The sequence below is a fragment of the Vombatus ursinus genome, unplaced genomic scaffold (genome assembly GCF_900497805.2).
Source record: "Vombatus ursinus unplaced genomic scaffold, bare-nosed wombat genome assembly UNPS02001287.1, whole genome shotgun sequence".
NCBI lineage: Eukaryota > Metazoa > Chordata > Mammalia > Diprotodontia > Vombatidae > Vombatus > Vombatus ursinus.
In genome coordinates, this window is record NW_020941065.1 from 8,849,598 (window position 1) to 8,870,196 (window position 20,599).

At 44.7% G+C, this 20,599-nt stretch overlaps 1 protein-coding gene across 2 annotated transcripts in view; it reads left to right on the top strand.

The window, feature by feature from the left end:
- Positions 1-1,507: 1,507 nt before the first annotated feature.
- BICDL1 (BICD family like cargo adaptor 1) overlaps positions 1,508-20,599 on the top strand; it is a 131,320-nt gene continuing 112,228 nt past the window's right edge. For both annotated transcript variants that reach the window (XM_027865339.1, XM_027865348.1), the window contains exons 1-2: positions 1,508-1,975; positions 17,895-18,110. In XM_027865339.1, coding sequence (XP_027721140.1) covers positions 1,508-1,975; positions 17,895-18,110 — 684 coding nt within the window. The remainder of the gene's footprint in view (positions 1,976-17,894; positions 18,111-20,599) is intronic.

Here is a 20,599-nt window from a genome sequence, read left to right on the forward strand (position 1 = left end):
GAAAGCTCTTTTGCCAACGTTTTTGTTTTGTTTTTAAACGTGGGGGGAGGGAAAGGGCCGACGTGAGCTGTTACGATAACCTCAACCCACCTCCACAAATATCCACTTTCTGTCTTGGCTGTTTCCCTTCGAAGCTCCCCCTCATAAACATATGCGTGTTATCCAAGGACAAAAGGCACTGAGATTCTTTATGTATTCCTTCTACATGGTGCATTCTCCCTCCAGTCTATGGCACGAAGTCCTGAACCTCTCTCTACAGCTCTCCTAGCTTCCCAGGAGCAGCTTCCTCTACCACCTGTCAATTTCAGAGTTGAGATTTGGTGGCAAATACTGCCGTCCTCCACTCTCAGAACACACGAACCGCGGTCCCATTCCTCTTTAGAACTCAGGGCAAGGACTCTGGCCCTAATTATCAGCTGGCCCCCAGGGAAGGTAGAAGGGCTTAGTAGAACCAAACCGAGGGCAGAACGCCAGGCCCAGGGGCAGAGACCCCAGGCGGCTGAGGCAAACGGAAGAGTCCCTGCGGAACAGGTGGCCCAAACCGTGCGGAGCCGCGCTTGTCAGGCGCCTAGGGGCGCGGCCGGAAGGACGGAGTGGGCAGGGCTGCGTGCGCGGCTGGCGCCGGGGTGGGGCCGCCGGGCAGTACTGGGCCTAGCCGGGTCTGGGAGGGAGGGAGAGACAGACATTCCCTTAGAGCCGGACTGAGGGGAGGAAGGCAGAGACTGAGGGGAGGCGGTGACCGAGAGAGGAGGACGAGTGCCAGGCGTCCGCGCCGTGGACCATGTGCCACAGCCGCGGCCAGTGTAGCCGCCGCCAGCGACTGGGCTGGCCAGCTGAGGGCCATGGAAAGGGGCTGCAGAACCCGGGGGCCACCGCTAGCAGCTGCACCAGCCCCAGAAGCAGAGCGCAGCCCAGCCCGTGAGGTCCTGCCGGGTGGTGGGCTGCAGCAACGGCAGCGGCAGCAGAGAGGCGGCTGAGCCCCGAGCACCCCTGCACCTAGCGCGGCTGCGGCTCCTCCTCCTCCTTCTCCCCGTCTCCTCCCATCTCCTCCTCTCCGCCCTCCCTGCCCCCACCCCCGGCCTCGCAGCGTTCCTCCCTCCCTCCTCTCCGCCTTCCTTGCTCTCTTCCCTCCTTCACCACCACCACCACCTCCTCCTCCTCCCCTGCGCGCACCGAGCAGCCAAGCCCGGGGGCGGGGAGGGGGAGGGGAGGGAGGGGAAGCAGGGCGCGCGTGCCGCCGGGCGCGAGGCGGGCGGGCGGGGGGAGAGCTCCCGGGGACCGGCCCGGCTCACGCCGGTGTAAAGGCTACCAGGGGGGCAGCGCGGGGGGGGGGGAAGGGGGGGGGAGGACTGTAGAAGCGGAAGCGGGGTGCGTGCAGCGGCTCGAGACAGGGAGGGGGCCCCTTCCTCCCTCCCCCTCCTCCCCAAACTACCTCCACCCCTACCCCCACCCCCTGCAGCCTGGCGCGCGCCGAGGGCCCGCACAGCAGCGGGCTCTCCCCCGGGCCATGTCCGCCTACTGCCTGGGCTTGGCCAGCAGCGTTTCAGCACCCGCTGAGGCGGACAGCGCCTCCTGCATGGAGCTGCCAGGGCCCGGCGGGGACGCAGTCCGGAGCCCAGCCGCTGCCGCCGCCGCTGCCGCCGCTTTAGTGTCTTTCCCGGGTGGCCCGGGGGAACTGGAACTGGCTCTCGAGGAGGAGCTGGCGCTGCTGGCGGCTGGGGAGCGGCCGCCGGACCCGGGAGAGTTTTCCCAGGCCGAGCCAGGGCTTCTCGACGCCGCCGCCGAGGCCCCGGGCCCCGGGCAGCTGCTGCAGCCGTCTTCGCCCCCGCAGGAACCCGAGCTGCTGTCGGTGATCCGGCAGAAGGAAAAGGACCTGGTGCTGGCTGCCCGTCTGGGTAAGGCGCTGCTGGAGAGGAACCAGGACATGAGCCGGCAGTACGAGCAGATGCATAAGGAGCTGACGGACAAGCTGGAGGTGAGGACGCTTCAGCCTAGGGCGGGGCCCCTCGGGAATGGGGGGCGGGGGGAATCCTGGGGCACCTGCTCAGCCTGGGAGCAGGCAAAGGTGGGACCTACCTGAGTCTCCCTCCCCCACCCCAGAAAGCTAGGCAGGGCCCAGTTAAGAATAATTGACATTTAGAATTTGCATATAGCGTCGAATTTGAGACTTTCAAAATCCTGTGAAGTAGGTGCCGTCCTCAGTCTCATTTTACAGATACGGACACTGAGTCTCATCCCTGACTCTATGAGGTAGGTGCTATTCTTAGCCTCGTGTTTCAGAGGAGAAAACTGAGTCTGAAAAAAAGGTAAAATGGTTTGCCTGTGGCAACACAGCTAATGTCGGAGGTGAGATTTGAACTCAGGTCTCTGTGGGGTTCCAAGTCTACCTTTTCAGTACCCCGTGCTGCCTCTCAGAGATTCTGATCGCTTTTCTATAGATCCCTCCCTTGAAATAGGACACATAATCACGACCTCCAGTGTGAGGGAATTCATTTTGCACCATGACTGAGAGAGCCTGTACACTCCCACAGAAAGAGCAGGAGAAAGTCACACCATATTGAAAATCTGTGGTCTGGCCTGCTGAGGAGCTATTAGCGTTCAACCAAGGTAGGCTTCACAAAAGGTAACTGGGGCATTCAAAGCTCTCTGACCTGCTGCTGTCACTGAAAGCTATAGGAAAAATGGACCCAAGAAGAAGCATGACACATAAAATGTCCAATGCCCAGACAATCACACAATGTAGCAGGTTCCAGAGAACCCGGGCTAGCTTACATGCCAGGACTAACCACGTGACTGCCAGCCATGGATTTCATTTGGGGCTCAGCATTTAGCAGATTTGGAAGGGCACTTTTCTAGGTATTCTCTGCAGCTTCTCGTGCAGTTGGGTGACAGGCTGGGACGTGTGGGCACCACATGCCTGGCTGCCGTTAGATCTATTTCTCATATTGATTGTAACGTTTCCTGTGTGCCATTGGTTGGTCTTTTTTGGAAAGCAATCTTTGTGTTCCATCAAATCCTGTATGATGAGAAAAAGGACTCCATGAGCAAATTCCAGTACTAGACTTCTTTCCTCCTCCCCCAAAAAAATTTTTTTTAAATGTTTATCCAGAATACTTATTTGTGTGGCATTTTTCCAGGATGAAAATTGGCTTACTCTTTTTCTCCAAAATTAACTGAACCCTGTCTTTAACCTAGGGTTAATCCATACCCTCAGTTTCCTCAGATTGGCATTTGTTGGTTCTGTTTATATATTTTAAGTTCCAGTGTGTTTCATGGCCATATTAGTCAGAGGGATACTACCCTTCACCACCACCACTCCCAAGCACTTCAACTAATAATAATAGTTGGCATGCATGTAGCACATTAAAGTTTGCAAAGCACTTTACATACAAGAAAAGCCCGGAATGGAGCACCTATTCACAGTCTAGCTAGCAACAGAGAAAATCTCCTGAAAAATTAGGTCTCTAGCAGTGGAGAAGAGAATACATACATATACATGCATACATACATAATGCACACATATATATGTATACACATACATGTGTTTCTATGCATTGTGTATATGCATACACATACACATGCACAGTTATACACACATATATGGTGTGTATATGTGTGTGCGTACATATACATGTATGTATATATGCATGTATACATGTATATATGTATGTATACATATACTGGTTTATCCTAACCTGGATGCCATCTGTGTATATCATAAGACTAGAGCCTGATAGGGTCTTCTGTCACCAATATCATATGGGCACATAGTTGAAATATACAAACAGCTTCAGATTCAGACATTTTCCTAAAATGAGAGTTTAAGTTGTTAAATAGTATGCAATAGAAAAAATAGTAGATTTGGATTCTTAAAGTTCTAGGTTCAAAACCTGACTGTGCCAATTAACAGCTTGTATCACTTTGGACCAAGTGCCTTTCCCTCACTGGATCTCAATTTCCTTATCTGCAAAATGAGGGTTCTTCTTAGCTCAGTGCCAGACACATACTAAACACTTAATAAATGCTTTGGCTGTCTACTTAAGTGTCAATATATTACCTGTAAGATCCCTTCCAGGTCTAAATCTACAATCCTATGTATTGTTGAAATATAAAAGAGTGAAAGGAAGCTGTACTTTCAGTCCTTGGCCTTAGAGACAAGAATAATAACAATAACAACAATAATTAACAACAATAGCTTATGTTTATACAGCACCTCTGACCCTGGGCAAGTCACTTAAAACTCTCAGAACAAAGTTACTCTAAAGCAACTCTTTTAAGAGTATAAGGCTGCAGGAAGGGTGCTGACCTGCATTGGTAGAAGGAAGTTCCTCATACCAGTGAAATCACAGATACAGTGTCTATCCTTGGAATGAATACATAAGCGTTTTCTCTTAGCTTCACAGTTAACTTTAGAAAACCATGGAAATAAAGGTCTGACCATCTCCCTTTATAAGTTAGTTTATAAAAATCAAGATTAAAAAGCAGTTAAACAAATTAATATCAATATAGAACTCTGAAGTTACTGAAGCAGTTTATAAACATCTCATTTTAAGCTTCATGCAGGTTCTGCAGTAATGAGGGTTGATGAGTAAACTGAGGCTTGGAAAGGTTCATAGGCTCACAGATTTAGAGCTGGCAGGGGCTTTAGATCATCTAGTCCACTCCCCTCATTTTTACAGATGAAGAAACTGAGGAGCATCATGGTTAAGTCACTTGCTGAGATTATACAAGTCAAAGCACTTGCCTAGTCACTTAGCCAGAATGTTTCAGGATTTGAATTCAGGTCTTCCTGCACTGCTTTCCAGAACTAAATACATGAGCCCATGACCTGACAAAAACAAGAGCGAGTTAGTGTTCCAGAACCCAATTGTTTCATATTCTATGGTCAAAAAATGAACACACACTGTCTCTGAAAAGTGATTGAGAGCACCTCTGAACCACATCCAAAGAAACACCCCATTTGTAAGGAACTCAGTGGATGGAATTGGGTATTGATTTCCATCTAAAATGGTGGAACAGAAATAACAGGTTATCTCTCTTGAGTGATTCAAGAACACAATTCCAGAAAGAATTATTACCACAACAGGTCTTTGCTCAGAGATTTACAGTTGCTGTTTCTAACTCTGCCAAGTGAGGGATCTGGTTGAAAAGACAGACAGCTAATATGGAAAGAACATCATGTCAAAGTCAGTTTGAGTAGTAATGGATTTCACATTCAGATGTGAAATCACTGTTGTATAGCAACTCTCAGTGGGCAGCTCCCTGAAGAGTCTATTCATTCCTTTACCTGTTAACAGATTTTTTTTTTAAAGGCTCATCATAAGCAAGAAAGGCTCTGCATTTTGATGCCTCAATTTCCTTTTAATTTTATGGCCAAAACTAGTTGGATGGAGCTAGTCAATTCAATTCAACTCAACATTTATTTGTTTTAAATTTTCACTTCTTCAATTTACAAGCATTTGTTTTCTCTCCCTCCTACCTCCTCCAGTTAAAAAAGAAAAATAAAAACAAAATCCTTCTAAGAAGTACTTATAGTCAAGACAAAAAAAAAATTCCTGCTTTCTCTGTGTCCAAAAATGTATGTCTGATTCTGGATCTTGAGTCCCTCACCTGCCTTTTTGGGTAGCATGTTTCATCATTTCTTCTCTGGAATTATTGTTTGTCACAGGATGGATCAGAGTTAAATCAAAGTTTAAACAAGCATTTACTAAGGGCCTGTTATCTACTAAGTACCCTATTAGGCACTAGGGATAGAAAAAAAAGATAAAAACAAAGCAGCCTCTGCCCTCAATAATAATAGCTCACATGTATATAGCAGCTAAAGTTTACAAAGCACTTTGCATTTATTATCTCATCTGATCTTTGATGACCCCAGGAAGTGGGTGCTATTATTATTCTTCCCATTTTACAGATGAGGAAACTGAGGCAGATAAGGGTGAAATGACTTGCCTACGGTCACCCAGATAGTGGATGTTTGAGTTTGGATTTGAATTCAGGCCTTCCAGAGTCCAAGTGCGGTGCTATCCATTTTGCCACCTAGAGGCTTTCTCAAGGAGTTTACAATCTCCTAAGTAGATGTGACAAATGCACAGATCAATAAATCCTGAATAACATCATTTCGGGGGCAACTAGGTGGCGAAGTGGATAGAGCACCGGCCCTGAAGTCAGAAGGACCTGAATTCAAATCCGGCCTCAGACCAAACACTTGACTCTAGCTGTGTGACCCTGGGCAAGTCACTTAACCCCAACTGCCTAAGCATTAAAAAAAAAAATCATTTCAGAAGGGAGTGAGCATTAACAATTAGGGGAATCAGGAAAGACCACAGAAAGTGCCACAGAGCTGTGCTCTTGAGGAAAATGGATTCTTAGTGGTAGAAGGGAGGAGGGGGTATGTCCCAGAGACTGGGGACTGGGAGTGGAGAAAAGGCACAGAATCTGGAGATGGATTATCAGATACAGAGAATATCTAGCAGGCCAATTGAGCTAGAATGGGGACTGCATGAAAGAGTAATATGAAATACAAGAGTTTGTATTTAATCCCAGAAGCAATAATGGTTTTTGAGTAGGGGAGTGATGTGATCAGGCCCATGGTTTTAGGAAATTTTATTTGGCAGCTTTGTGGAGGATGGATTGGGAAGGGAAGAGACAGGAAGCAGGAAGACCAGGAGACCATTGTAGTAATACAAGGAAAAGGTGATGAGGTTCTTACTTACAGAACTTTAGGGTGGTGGCCCTGTGAGTTAAGAGAAGGGAATGTGAGACATATTATCGAAGTAGATTTGACAACACTTGGCAGCTGATTGGATATGAGAAATGAGGAAGAGAGAACAGTAGATTGTATCTTCTTAATCTACAATGCTACTTGGCCCCTCTCCTATTTACTTATCCTTTTCCTTTCCAATAAGGTTTGCCCTCCCAGAGCCACATTCCAGTCCTTGGTCCTAGGCCACCAAGTCTCAGTGATAGCTGTGAGGTTAAACTTGCCTTCTCACTTGAGGATCTCTAGTTTACCCAGATTATTATAAATATCCAAGGCTATAGGTCTTTTGCTGGCTCCTTTCATTGATTCTGTCCCCTGTGAACTTTGGAGTACCTGTAGAGTTCTTTTTGTTCCTATTTTGTAGCTATTCTCCATGGTGTCTAGCTTGGTCAGTATGCATGGGAACTTTTCTCCCTCTCCATTTTCTCAGTAAGATGAGATCAGGCCCTGGGTTAGTCATTGTTTTTGGGAGCAAAATGTTTAAACCTAAACAACATAAAATAGTACCAATCTCTATCCTTCTGAGGAGCAACACATGACATTTATATGCAAAGATCTTCTAAAAATGTGCTGGAGTTTTAAACATCTTTTCCTATAAAGATGGTACCTCCATGAATTCTTTCAGGGATACAATTTTTTAACGGGTGATTTTGTTGGTATAAGGGACTCTTGGCGAGGAAAATACCTCTAATGATACTGGTAGGCACCTTCTCAACCACTTAGAGAATTGCCTGGGGGCACGGAGAAGTTTTGTCTTTCCTGGGTTACACAGCCAGTATATTTCAGAGGCTGTATGGAGGAACCCAAGATTTCCTGATTCTGAGCTTATATCTCTATCCTCTCTCTGCCTCTCAAAGTGATCATATGGGAGTGAAAAACAAGATTTGACGGTAGAGACCTTTACATAATACCCAGTGAAAAGTCCAGAAATATAATTTTAGATCAGCAATTTAGATTTTAAAACCTTTCACCAAGGAGCTTCTAACACCCAATATCACCATTCTATTTCAACCAACTGTAAAATTTAGAACATGAAAGTTTCCTTTTACTTTTTGGATTAAACATAAATAAGTCCACGTCTCAGAATCTTGCATTAAGAAGGTATCTCAGAAACTATCTTCCATCTGCCCCTCTACAACCTACTCAGCAAATGGTCATCCATCTTTTGCTTAAAGATCTACAGTGCTCCCCAGGCAGCCTATCCTACTGGGGAATCCCTCAAGTTAAGAAGCTTTGTCCTTTCTTGGCATCCTCCGCCCCCTGCTTCTGGTTCTGCCCTGTGGAGCCAAGCAGAAACAAGGCATATCCAGGCTCTACCTCTCAGACCCTCAAGTGTTGTTGTTCAGTCCTTTCAGTTTTGTCCATCTCTTCGTGATTTCTCTTGGGGTTTTCTTGGCAAAGATCCTGGAGTGGTTTGCCATTTCCTTCTCCAGCTCATTTTACAGATGAGGAAACTGAGGCAAACAGAATTAAGGACTTGCCCAGGGTCACGCCGCTAGTAAGTGCCTGAAGCCATATTTGAACTCTGGTGTTCCTGACTCAAGGCCCAGCACTCTATCCACTGTACCGCCTAGCTGCCCCTCAAGGACTTCAAAACGAATAGCTGGTTGCTCAAGTCATTTCTTCTTCAGGGTAAATATGCCCAGTACATTTCATCACTCCTACAGTGGCACAACCTTGAGTCTCTTCACCGTCCTCTGGATTCCTCCCAGCTTATCAACGCCCTTCCTAAAATCTGGCACCGAGATTTGGCGCCACAAAGACAATTGATTCCAGTGAAGCTTGTAGCCAGTCGTAAAGGAGAGTGGGGATGTCTCCAGGTTCCAAAAGAAGGGGGAAATGTCAGGAACAGGCCAAGCCACTGACCGCCAGCCCTGACAGGGCAGGTCTCATTTCACACAGCATGGCCACGCTCCCAACAAGGGACCTATCTAAGCTGCCGAGGCTCTTCTGCAGGGGATCCTCCAATTTCATTCCTCCTTCTTTAGTGAATCAAGAAGCATTTATTAAGCGATTACTGTGTGCCAGGCCCTGTGCCAAATGCTGGGAATACAGACACAAGCACAAAAGCAAACATCATCGGCTCCCGACAGGCTTACCTTCTAATGGGGGAAAGCGCACCCAGAAAAGGGATCTGAAGGGGGATGTGGATGGGGAGAAAAGTGGGGGCAAGGGGAGGAAAAAAGTCCTGAGAGAAGCCCAGAGAGGACTGAAGGACCGAACATGACTGACCTGGGCACTCTTCAAAATGGAGGCTGACCTTTGTTTAAAATGCTTGTGTCCCAGTGTTGGTTCTGCTACTAAATAATTATAGGACCTTGAGAGAGGCTTTTCCATTCTCCCAACCTCAGTTTCCTCCTCTGTTGAATGAGGGGGTTAAATTGGATGTTCTCTCAGGCCCTTCCCAGCTCTGACGTTCCCTGTTCTAAGACTTCTCCCAGCCCTGAGATTCCCTGTTCTAAGGCCCTTCCCAGCCCTGACATCCCCTGTTCTTAGGCCCCTCGAAATTCTGAAATTCCCTTTTCTAAGGCCCCTCCCAGCCCTGACATTCCCTATTCTAAGGCCCCTCTTATCTCTGATATTGCTTGTTCTAAAGCCGTTCCCAGCCCTGACATCCCCTGTTCTTAGGCCCCTCGAAATTCTGACATTCCCTTTTCTAAGGCCCCTCTGAGCTCTGGCAGTCTCTGTTCTTAGGCACCTCCCAGACCTGACATCCCCTATTCTAAGGTCCCTCCCAGCCCTGACATCCCCTGTTCTAAGGTCCCTCCCAGCCCTGACATCCCCTGTTCTTAGGCCCCTCAAAATTCTGACATTTCCTTTTCTAAGGCCCTTCCCAGCTCTTGCAGTATCTGTTCTAAAGCCCCTCTCCTATTTTTGCATTCTACATTCTAAGGCCCTTCTCAGTTCTAATATTCTATGTTTTAAGATTCCACTGAGATCTGATTTTCTCTATTCTAAGGCCCCTCCCTGCTCTGACATTCTATGCTCTAAGATCCTTCCCAGGCCTGACATTCTCTATTCTAAGGTCCTTCCTCATATTCCATTCTATAATCTAACATCCCTTCCAACTCCCACATTCTGTGTTCTATGTTCTAAAGTCCTTCCTAGCTCTGACATTCTGTGTTCTAAGGCCCCTCTCAGCTGTGACATTTTAAGATTCTAAAATGTGTTCAGACCCCAAGGCTGTCTTCTTGGCTTTTGAAAAACAAGAGGAGCCTGAATACCCAGAAGCCTGTGGGCACAAGACAAAGGTACAGGTAGTCTTCCCCTTCAAAGGGAACCAGCTGGGCCTTTCCATCTCTGTGTCTGTCTCTCAAGCTCCGAGCAAAGGCTACCTTCAGTTTGGAAAAACTGTGAGGGAGCTATCCATAATCTTATTTCCCCACCTCTTATTGAATCCTCAGCTCTATTACTCACTCTCTGAATCAGAGATTTTGTTATTGGGAAGGTAACAGGCCTAGGGGCATTTTCCCCTGTTCTTTCTGCATCTGCAATTAGTCTTCCTGCTCATTTTTGAAACATAGAGGCATATTTTTATATTTCCCCAGGAGTTACTTTAAAAATTAACATAGGGGTGCAATGCAGTTGCTAAGATGTATTTATCAAACAATGGCTACATCTTGAGCTTCTTTTCTTTTCTGCAGGCCTGTAATATTTGAGACTCTCTCCAGTTGCTAGTGGAAAATATACTTAGAGATTTAGAGTCACATGAGCTGGGTTTGAATCCCACCCTGTGCTACTTACTACCTGGGTAGCCTCTGGCGTGTCCCAGGTGTTAGTGCTTTCTATCTACTAATGACTTTCTATCTACTAATATGTGTCCATTTTGTCCCCCACTCCAAGAAAAGGATAAGGAAGGAATTGTATTGTTTTTGTCTTTGTAGACCTAGGGCCTAGTCCTGTACTTGATAGGCAGCTAATGAGTGCCTTTTGAATTTAATTGAAGGATATAGAAGGTTATTGGATTAAACAATAAGGAGATTTTACTTAGGATCATAAATGTAGAACTTTAAGGGCCCTCAGAGGTCACCTATTCAGGTCTTAGTGACTTGCCCAAGGTCACATAGTGATTTTGGAGAGATTTACTTCAGTAGAGTGCTTGGGATGAAAGCCAGTCGCAAGAGGTGGAGATGTGAGTGTGCGGTAAATGAAAGGACCAAATACAGTGACTCTTTTCAGAAGTTTATGATGCTTGACTTCACAGGCATAATCGATATCATATTGCCCCCCTTCTCAAGGGGTGAGGGAGGGACGGGACAGAAAGAATTTGAAACTAATTTTTTAAAAATGTAAATTTAAAAAATTTTTAAATAAAAAATTTAAATGTAGATGGGAGATATTTAACAAAATAAATAAAAAAATTTTTAAAGAAGTTTATAATGCTTAAAGAGTTACCTCTATGCCTTTAAGTACTTCCTGCCTCTGCCAATGAGAAATGATGAAATGATTATCCAATGGTAAAATGGGAAAATCAAACCCAGGCATTCAGATATTTGAGATTTGGGTTTGGCCCATTTACTAGCAGTCAATGGACTGACCTACTCAGAATAAATGAAAAACTCAGGTTCTCATTTTTTTTCCTTCAAAGAAATTGGATGGCATTTTTCCTTTCTCCGCTTCATGTGTCTCTGAAAAATGTGCCTAAATGTAGGTTAATATCAACTTTAACTTTGCCAAATCTGTGAAAACCCACAGCAAAACAGAGGGCCTAACCCCATATCTGCTGACTACAAGGCCCTGAGCCCACAACAAATTTAGCATCTAATTGGCCAGACAAGTCTGGGCCAGATCTTTCTTTTGGAAATGTTTCCAAACATGGTTCCTAGTGTAAGAGGCCAGATACTGTGGATGCATGAATAAGAAAAACTTGCTTCTCTGAAAGGGCTGGAGTCTGGGAAGTAGGGTTCTTGTCACAGAGCCAGAAAAACAGAAGCCCCAAAAGCATGGAACGGCAAGCCTTGCCCTCCCTTACCTAAAGGGGCAGGTTTGTTTTTGTTTGGGGGCTTTGCTTATTAGGGAGCAGGTGTTTTTCCCTGAAACTGACTCAAGTCAATCTGTTCTTAAGGACACAGACTTAATCTCTCTGGTTTCTCACTGAACAAGTGAGATTGCCTTCTAAGCCTTTGCTGTCTCCATTTCAAGCAATTCACCTGAATAAATAGCATTTTAAAATAGGCACTTTTACAAGGCATTTGAATTTCTTGCATTCTGTGTCTCAGGTCAAAAGTCCCAAATTCCCATCACTCTTTTTTTCTACTCCTCTTCATTGTGAATTGGGTTTTTAGAAGGTTGAGAGAGAGAGAAACCAAAGAGCTGATGACTAGTTAATACCTCCTTTATATGCAGACCATGCCCTACTGCTTGCTCTGAAGTGAAAAAATACTGGGTGTGCCCAGAAAGCAAGGAAACTGGTTTGGAGGGGAGATTGAACCCAAAAGATTTCTAAGGCCCTTCCCACCTCTTTATTCTTTTTTTAAAGGAAGGCCTTCCCAGCCCCGACATTCTGTTGTAAGGCTCCGCCCTGCTGCGATATTCTCTGTTCTAGGTTCTCTTCCATTTCTAACATTCACTGTTCTAAGGCCCCTCCCAGCTCTGACATTCTGTTCTAAAGCTCCTCCTAGCTCTGACATCCCCTGTTCCAAGGCTCCTCCCAAGTTCTGACATTCTCTGTTCTAGGTTCCCTTCCATCTCTAACATTCACTGTTCTAATGCCCCTTCCAGGTCTGACTTGCTGCATCTGTGACTGTAGATGATTGCTGTCCCCTTCAAAGTTGTCTCCTTTGGAGGCCCAAAATTCTATATCCATTTCAGAAGAAACAGTTTAAGACAGATCTCTTAACAATTGCCTTCAGAATAGATAATATATTCTTTTGAAATTACTCAAAGATGGTAAGCCTTCATCTTTTGTGGGTAGATCAGAATTTTGGAAATAGCCCAGAGTCATTCAAAGCTGTCAAAAGAATATGGGTGTACGATTATCTTGGGCAATACCACTGTCGGCAGCAAGAATCTTTCAAGTGGTAGCAGATGGAAACTACTGTGTGACCCTGGACAAACTGCTTGCCCATGCTGGGCTTTGCTTTCCTCATCTGTAAAAATAGGTAGAGAACAACTAGTTAGGATGGAGAAATCTCTTTAAAAACAACAACAACTTGGTAAGGTTGGATTGGATAATTTCGAAGGAGGCTTCCATAATACCTCAATTTCTATGATTCTGTGATTTTCATGTGTGATTCAAACTGGCTCTGAAGACAATTCCCAGAGAGCATCATACTTAAAGAATCTCTGATTTCATCCATTGCAACCCCCTCTGACTTAATAAATATTCGATGACCAAAAAAATACACCTCCTCCCATATTCCTCCTCCCCCTGCCAGCCTAATGATGAGTTTTTCAGGAACTTGGCTGGACAGGTCCTTGGACAACAGATGTACAGTTAGTCCATCATGGCCCAGGCTGCTTGGGAGGACCTCGTAGAACTGTCTGGGATACTCTTCAAGAACATGGGGTCACCTTCAGCCCACAGTGCAGCATCAGAGGATTTCAGAAAAGGATTTAAAAAGTGTTTGACTTAATAAAAAAAACAAAAGCAAAACAAAAAAAAGTGTTTGAAAGGTGGCAGCAGCATCTACATTGGTGTATAACTAGCACTCCAATAGGTCTGTGATCTCTTCAATGGGGGCACCCTCTTTGAGGATAGAGGTCACAGCCCATCCGTGCCTGCCCATCCTGGACTCCTTTTCTCCTTGTCTCCTCATCAATTCACCACGTGGAGCCCACGCAATGTGCTAGAAGCCTTCCTCAATTTCTCTAACATGTGAAGATGCCATTAAAACAGAAAGACCGTCCATTGCTTATCCCCCTCCCCATCCTCATTAATTTATTTGGTATGTACTTATTAACATACACATCTCTTCCAATAAAATACAAGCTCTCTGAAAGTTAGAAAATATTTCATTTTTGTCTGTATTTCCAGTACCTAGCACAGTGCCTAGAATAGAGTAGGTGTCTAATAAATGCTTGCTAGTTATATGATTATCCCTTACTCTTACTTTGTGACCAGCCCATCTCTTTTTTTTTCTGATCATATACCTCTTTGATGACACCCTTTACCAGGTATGTGCTAGAGCCAGTTCTAATTGTTAAATTTTCAACCTGAACATGTACACCTAAGAAATCAACAATGCCTACAAATCAGGGCTTGAGTTATTGTTTTCTTGATTGTCTAGACTTAAGAAAGTGTGAACAATGCAAATTAGACTTTAAAATGTGGATTATGCCCCCCTCCGACAAGAGCCTGGTTGTTAAGCATTTACTATCACACCCCTATATATGTTTAGAGCCATTCCTACCTCTCAGGTCATACCAAAAAAAGGGGAGGGCGTTGTGCTGGATTTGGCCAGTGGACCATGGTTTGCTGAGCCCTGTCCAGTCAACTCTCTTAGCATCCTAAGTTTCAGAGTAGATGCTCACCAAGAGAAGTGGAGGGACTTTTGGCACCTGAGACTTCCTTGTACTAATGAATTACAAATTGGACTGTATTCTAGTCACCTTGATTTTGATAACTGGAAAATTACTGATCAAATTTATTCCTAAGGCTATACTTTTCTAGGAATCTTACCTCCTTTTTGCCATATGTATGAGACCTCATGCTGGAGGCAAGCCTTCAAGGCTATAGATCAAATGCCTTTTATTAGTCAACAAACAATAATCACAGTGGGAGCATGTGTTCGTGATAGCACTTGTTCAGTTGTGGAAGGGGACATGTGGCCTGCTGTGGAATGTCGCTGTGGAAAGCCTGCCCATTCCCTTCTGATGCCCTCATTAAGGATGCCCTGAGTACATGTGTAGGTTATTCTCATAGACATTTTGGAGAGGTAGGAAAATAGATGTAAATGGGTTGCTTAAATAACAACCACAAATTCTCTTCTTTTATAGCCTTGCCTCACCCCAGTGATAGTTGGACCCATTTAAAAGATTGTCTTTATTTTTTTTAAAACCACTAATGAGAGAATGTGCTTTCCTTAGAAAGAAGCTGTCCACTAGAGCCAGTATTCTTATAATAGGGATAGATTGAAATCAGAAGGTATTCTCCGTACCTTTAGTCCAGAGAAATCTCTTTCTGTTGAGCTGCCTTTGGAGATAGGCTAATGAAGACGATGTAGAAGGCCACAGTCAATGAGGCTGTGCCTCAACTGGCTTGATGCTTTTTTTTTTTAGGCTGTTCTGTTTGGCCCCAGAGAGCAGAACTAGGAACAGTGAAGGGGAAGATGGTTGAGATCAGGGGGTAAACTTCCTAATGAGGCAGCTAGGTAAATAGTAGGTAGAGCACTGACTTGGAGTCCAGAAGAGCTGAGTTCAAATCAGGCACCCTCATTGGCAAACGCCAATGCACTCTGCCAGAGAGCTGAAAAAACAAAAATATGATATCAGTCCCAGCCATCAAGGAATTTAGTGTTGCTGAGGGTCCATCAGGCAACAAGCATTTCTCAAGAGCCTATGATGACGCAACTAGGCAGTGCAGTAAGTGGGGGATGGATGACCGATTGCTTAGGGAATGGAGGATAGAGGATTCCCAAACCACCTAGCTGTTCTGATACTTGTTACCTATGCAATCTTGGGCAACTCATATAGGTGATATGCCCACTGTGCACTTCTTTGGTCCAACTATTATGTTTCATTTTGGGTACCACAGCTAGGTGGTGCGGTGGAGAGATCTTTGGACCTGAAGTCAGGAAGACTCATCTTCCTGAGTTCAAATCTGGCCTCAGACACTAGCTGTGTGATCCTGGGCTAGTCACTTCACCCTATTTGCTTCAGTTTCTTCATTTGTAAGGAGAAGAAAATGGAAAACCACTCCAGTATCTTTGCTGAGAAAACTCCAAACAGAGTCACGAAGAGTTGGACACAACTGAAAAATGACTGAAATTGTCAAGATGAAGGAGGTTGAGATGAGAGCAACTGGGATAGTGAGGAGATTGGAGACTTCTGCCCTAGAAAGGATTGATTAGTCATCAGAACTGGAAATGTTCAGCCTAGAGAAGTGATTTCATGAGGACACGATCACTGCCTGCTTTGAAGGCTTGTCACGTGGAAGAGGAATTAGCCTCATTCTGCCTGGACCCAGAGGGCCAAACGGCAACATTGGGTGGCATTGAAAGGAGGCAAATTTAGTCTTAATGTTATTTTTAAAAAATCTACACTTTCAGCTTTTCCAAAAGTGGGAACTTGAATAGCTCAGTTTCCCACTGCCTTGGGAGGCGGCCCCCTTCCCCTCCTTGGAGGTCTTCAAGCCAAGATTGGATATTAGATATGTTACAGTGAGGAGTCTTTTCCTATATAGGTTGGACTGAGGTCCCTTCCAACTGTCAATTTCTGAGATCCTGGGATTCTGTGGGCCTTGGTTTTCCCCTCTATAAAATGAGGAGGTTGGACTAGATGCAAGGATTCTTAGCTTGTGTATCTCAGGCCCTTCTGGCAGCTTCTCAGAATAGTATTTTTTAAACACAAAATAAAATCCACAGGATCCCAAAGGAAACCAATTCTACTGAAATACCATCATCAAAATATTTTGAAAGAATAAGTTCATGGCCCCAGTTAACCTCTGAACTAGATGACCCCTGAGATGCCTCATGTCACTGACGTTCTAGGAGCACATGACTCTGTGACTTCAGAAAGGGACAGAGTTGGGCAGTTGAAATTGGACTTCCCAGAGGAGGTGCAGCTGGGAGTCTATGTTTGAAGGACGAGTGAGGTTTAGCTAGGCAGGAAAAGGAAGAATGGAACCAGGGTGTGTATAAGGGATGGAGAGGAAACCAGACATTCATTTCCGAAGAGCCCTAAATCCTCTCATGTCTATTTCTTATCTTACCTTTGCAAGACCCCTAAATAGTAGGCATGATTATGTGGGTTCCAGGTCCCTTTTGAGATGAAGAAACTAAGGTACAGAGATGAATGAAATTGTTTATATCAGTAACAAGTTTAAGATTAGATCCCAAACCTCCGGGCTCCCAATCAAGTGCCCTGTGCATGTGGTACAAAATCCTTGGAATAAAATTTGCCTGTGTAGAAAATGTTCTTTAATTTTTTTTTTTTAGTTACAAGGAAAAGGGGAATAGGAGGTGGAGAGGGAGGGAAACAAACATTTATTAAGTGCTTACTGTATACCAGGCACTGTGCTAAGCACCTTACATATATTATCTTATTTGATCCTCACAGCCCTGGGAGGTGGGTGCAATTATTATCCCCATTTTACAGTTGAGGAAACTGAGGCAAACAGTGGCATACTCAGAATCACACAGCTAGTAAATGTGTGAAGCTGGTTGAATTCAGGTCTTTCTGACCCCAGACGCATCTGAGAGTCATAATACCTAGCTCTGAGCCCCCACTGTTACAAACCAGCTGTGTGACCCTGGGCCAGTTACTTTTCCTCTCTGGACCTCAAATCCAAATTTTTAAAACAGGGGCATTGGTGATGATTTCTCTTCCTACATTTTGTGTTCAAAGATCCTTCCCAACTCCGACATGTTGTGTTCTTGGGTCACTTCCAAGTCTGACCTAACTTTGTTATAAGGATCTTCCCAGCTCTGACATTCTCTGTTCTGAGGACTCTTCCATCTCTGATATCCTGTATTCTAAGGTTATTCCCAGCTCCAGCATTCTGTATTCTACACCTGAAGGTCACTCTGGGCTTCCTTCTGAGGGTGATGATTCCCTAGTCCTTCCCACTCCCCCCCTACTCTAATGTTCTATAATATTAAGAGGCATGTTGAGGATAGGAAAAGTCACTCTTGGTTCTCTAAATTTATGTTCCTACTAATTGCCCTGTAGTCCCAATAAAACTCATGTCTGTGTGCCAAAAGTCCACAAAAAAAGCCTGTCCACAAGGGCAGGGCCAAAACTGCCAGGCGATGTGAGCAGGATCCCTGTTCTATTTGTGAAGCATGCTCCTTGTCGGCAGGGCTTCAAAGCAAACTGCAGGAAGAAGGGAATATTTCTGTAGCTGCTCTGAATGTCATCTGCACCATATTGGGTCAATGGGGAAAGGACATTGCAAGAGACCTTGAGACTGGGAGGAAAGGGGAACATCAGGGAACTGCCCACTTTTTATAGACCCATCTCTCTCCTTTCCCAGCACCTCGAACAAGAGAAACACGAGTTAAGAAGACGATTCGAGAACCGAGAAGGTGAGTGGGAAGGTAGAGTATCGGAACTGGAGAGCGATGTGAGACAGCTGCAGGTTGAGCTAGAGAAGCAACAGATTCACCTCCGAGAAGCAGACAGAGAGAAGACCAGGGCAGTCCAGGAACTCTCTGAACAGAACCAAAGACTCTTGGATCAGCTCAGCAGGGTGAGTTACTGGTTAAGAAACAAAGTGGGTGGAAAGTGACCTGAATGCTGGGGAAAGGGGCTGCCGTGTAATGTCTAGTCATGGCAGGATAAATTACATGCCTGAAATTGACTGATTTTCACTTTTTTGATGTTGAAGTTTTTTGCAGATGACTTTTGATTTTTCAGCCTGGGAAAATTTAAGGGAGTTGGTGGCTCCCCTCCCATTGGTAGTCTCCAGGCAAAAGCTGGATGGCCACTTGCTGGGTATGGAGGAGACAGGATTCTTTTAGTGTGTGGATTTGATGCTCAAAGATGGCTTTGAGCTCCCTTCCAACTGTCAGATTTTGTGATTCAATGAAGGCAATGTTGTGTAGCATAAAGAAAACTGGCCTGGATTTTAATTCCAGGTCTACCATCAGGTAATAGTTGGGCACACAAATGTAAAATACAATTCATTTTCCCTTTAATAGTTCTTTGAGGCAGATAGTTCAAATATTATCATTACCATCTTAGAGAAAAAATTGAGACACAGACAAGTCCATGGGAAAGTCATCAATAATCATCAATCACCAATGCATCAACAGGGATTTAGTAGAGGCAGCTAGATGGCTCAGTGGATAGACTCAGGAAGACCTGAGTTCAATCTGATCTCAGATACTTACTAGCTATGTGACCCTGGGCAAGTCACTTAACCCTGTTTCCCTCGGTTTCCTCATCTGTAAAATGAGCTGAAGAAGGAAATGGCAAATCACTCCAGTATCTTTGCCAAGAAAACCTCAAATGGGGTCACAAAGAATCAGACACCACTGAATAATAACAACTATATGCCAAGCACTATACTAGGCACTGGGCATATAAATACAAAAGTGAGACAATCCATGCCCTCAAGAAACTTACGTTCTAGTTGGGAAAGACATACACACACATAAGTACATACAGAATAAACACAATATGAATGTAATATAGTTTGGAGAAGGAGGATGCCAGCAGCTGGAAGGGACCGGGAGTGGAGAATGTGACACTTGAACTTTGAAGAAAATTGAAGATTCCAAGAGACGGGTGGCTCAGTTTCTTCATCTCTAAAGCGGGCATTTTAATAATTTCCCTACCCTACCTACTTTATAGGACTATTCATTTCAGTTCAGTTAACATTTATTGAACACCTACTATGTTTGAGATACTATACTGGGAGCTCAGAGTTTGGTTTGTTTGGTTTTTTTTTTAAGGGTGGTTGGGTAGACCACCTGTGGTTTCATCAGCATGGGAAATTTCCAGTGTGGAAATTCCCTCTACTGATACAGATAGCTCAGCAACTGATCTGGAATTTGTAGTCTTAAAATTTTTCCCGGGACACTGAGAGATTAAGTGATTTGTCCATGGCCGCTGAGCTCTGGAGATACAAAGACAAAACTGAATGGCCCTTGCCTTTAAGATTATATCCTATTTGGTGTAAGGAAAGCCATTTGTAAACCCCATTGTTGTTATTGTTAAGTCATTCAGTTGTGTCCAGCTCTTCATGACCCACGGAGAAATGGGGTTTTCTTGGCAAGCATGCTGGAGTGCTTTGTCACTCCTTTCTCCAGGGTGTCCCATCTTTACAGATGGGGAAACTGAGGCAAACAGGTTTAAGTGACTTGTCCAGGGTCACACAGCTAGTTAGTGTCTGAGGACTATTTTGAACTCAGATCTTCCTGATTCTGAGCCAGGTGCTCTATCCACTGCACCACCCAGCTGACCCTTGTAAACTTTAAAATGATACATCAATGTGACTTTGTATCAAGTTATTTCCCCATACTCACACAGCAGTCAAGTACTACATTCTTCCAACTCTTAGTTGTTATTACTGTTTCCATTATACCACATTGCCTCTTTGCTAGCTGAGCTGGGCATGACCACCAGGAAAAAAGAGGAACCAGGCCTTACTTGAGTCATCAGATGGCTTCCTATTTTACCCATTTATTCTTGTTAACTAGGTGCTAAGTGCAGTTGCTTCCAAGTTCAGGGAGTACAAATGTGAATGGCTTCTAAATTTCAGCACCCTGTGGCAAAGTCCCTTTTGCCTCACCCTAGTCATGGCTTTGTAGGTATATAAGGCAGGCCGTGTGAGTATCTCTATTTATAATTTGTTACCATTCATTTATCTGTTTATCAGTTTCCTAACTGGAGGCTAAAATTAAGGAATTGGATCCCAATGTCTGGAATCCCTTTCTGGTTCCAATATCCTAAGATTCCTGCATGTTTATTGTGGTATTCCGTTGGGGGGAAATGGAATGAATATATTCCACTCACGTTTTAAAAGATGCTATTGCAGAATAAAGACACACAGTGTCATTTGGAACAGATACAGCCCCTAATGATGCTGCAGGTGTGAATTTCATGCTCTCATGATTTATAACTACACAGAGACCTAGCTAACAATTCCATAGCCTGGGGCAAGGAGCACAAAAGACAAACTCAAGTCAACTCTTGGAGACAAATTCACTCATGTGTTGGGGAAAAAGACCTTGG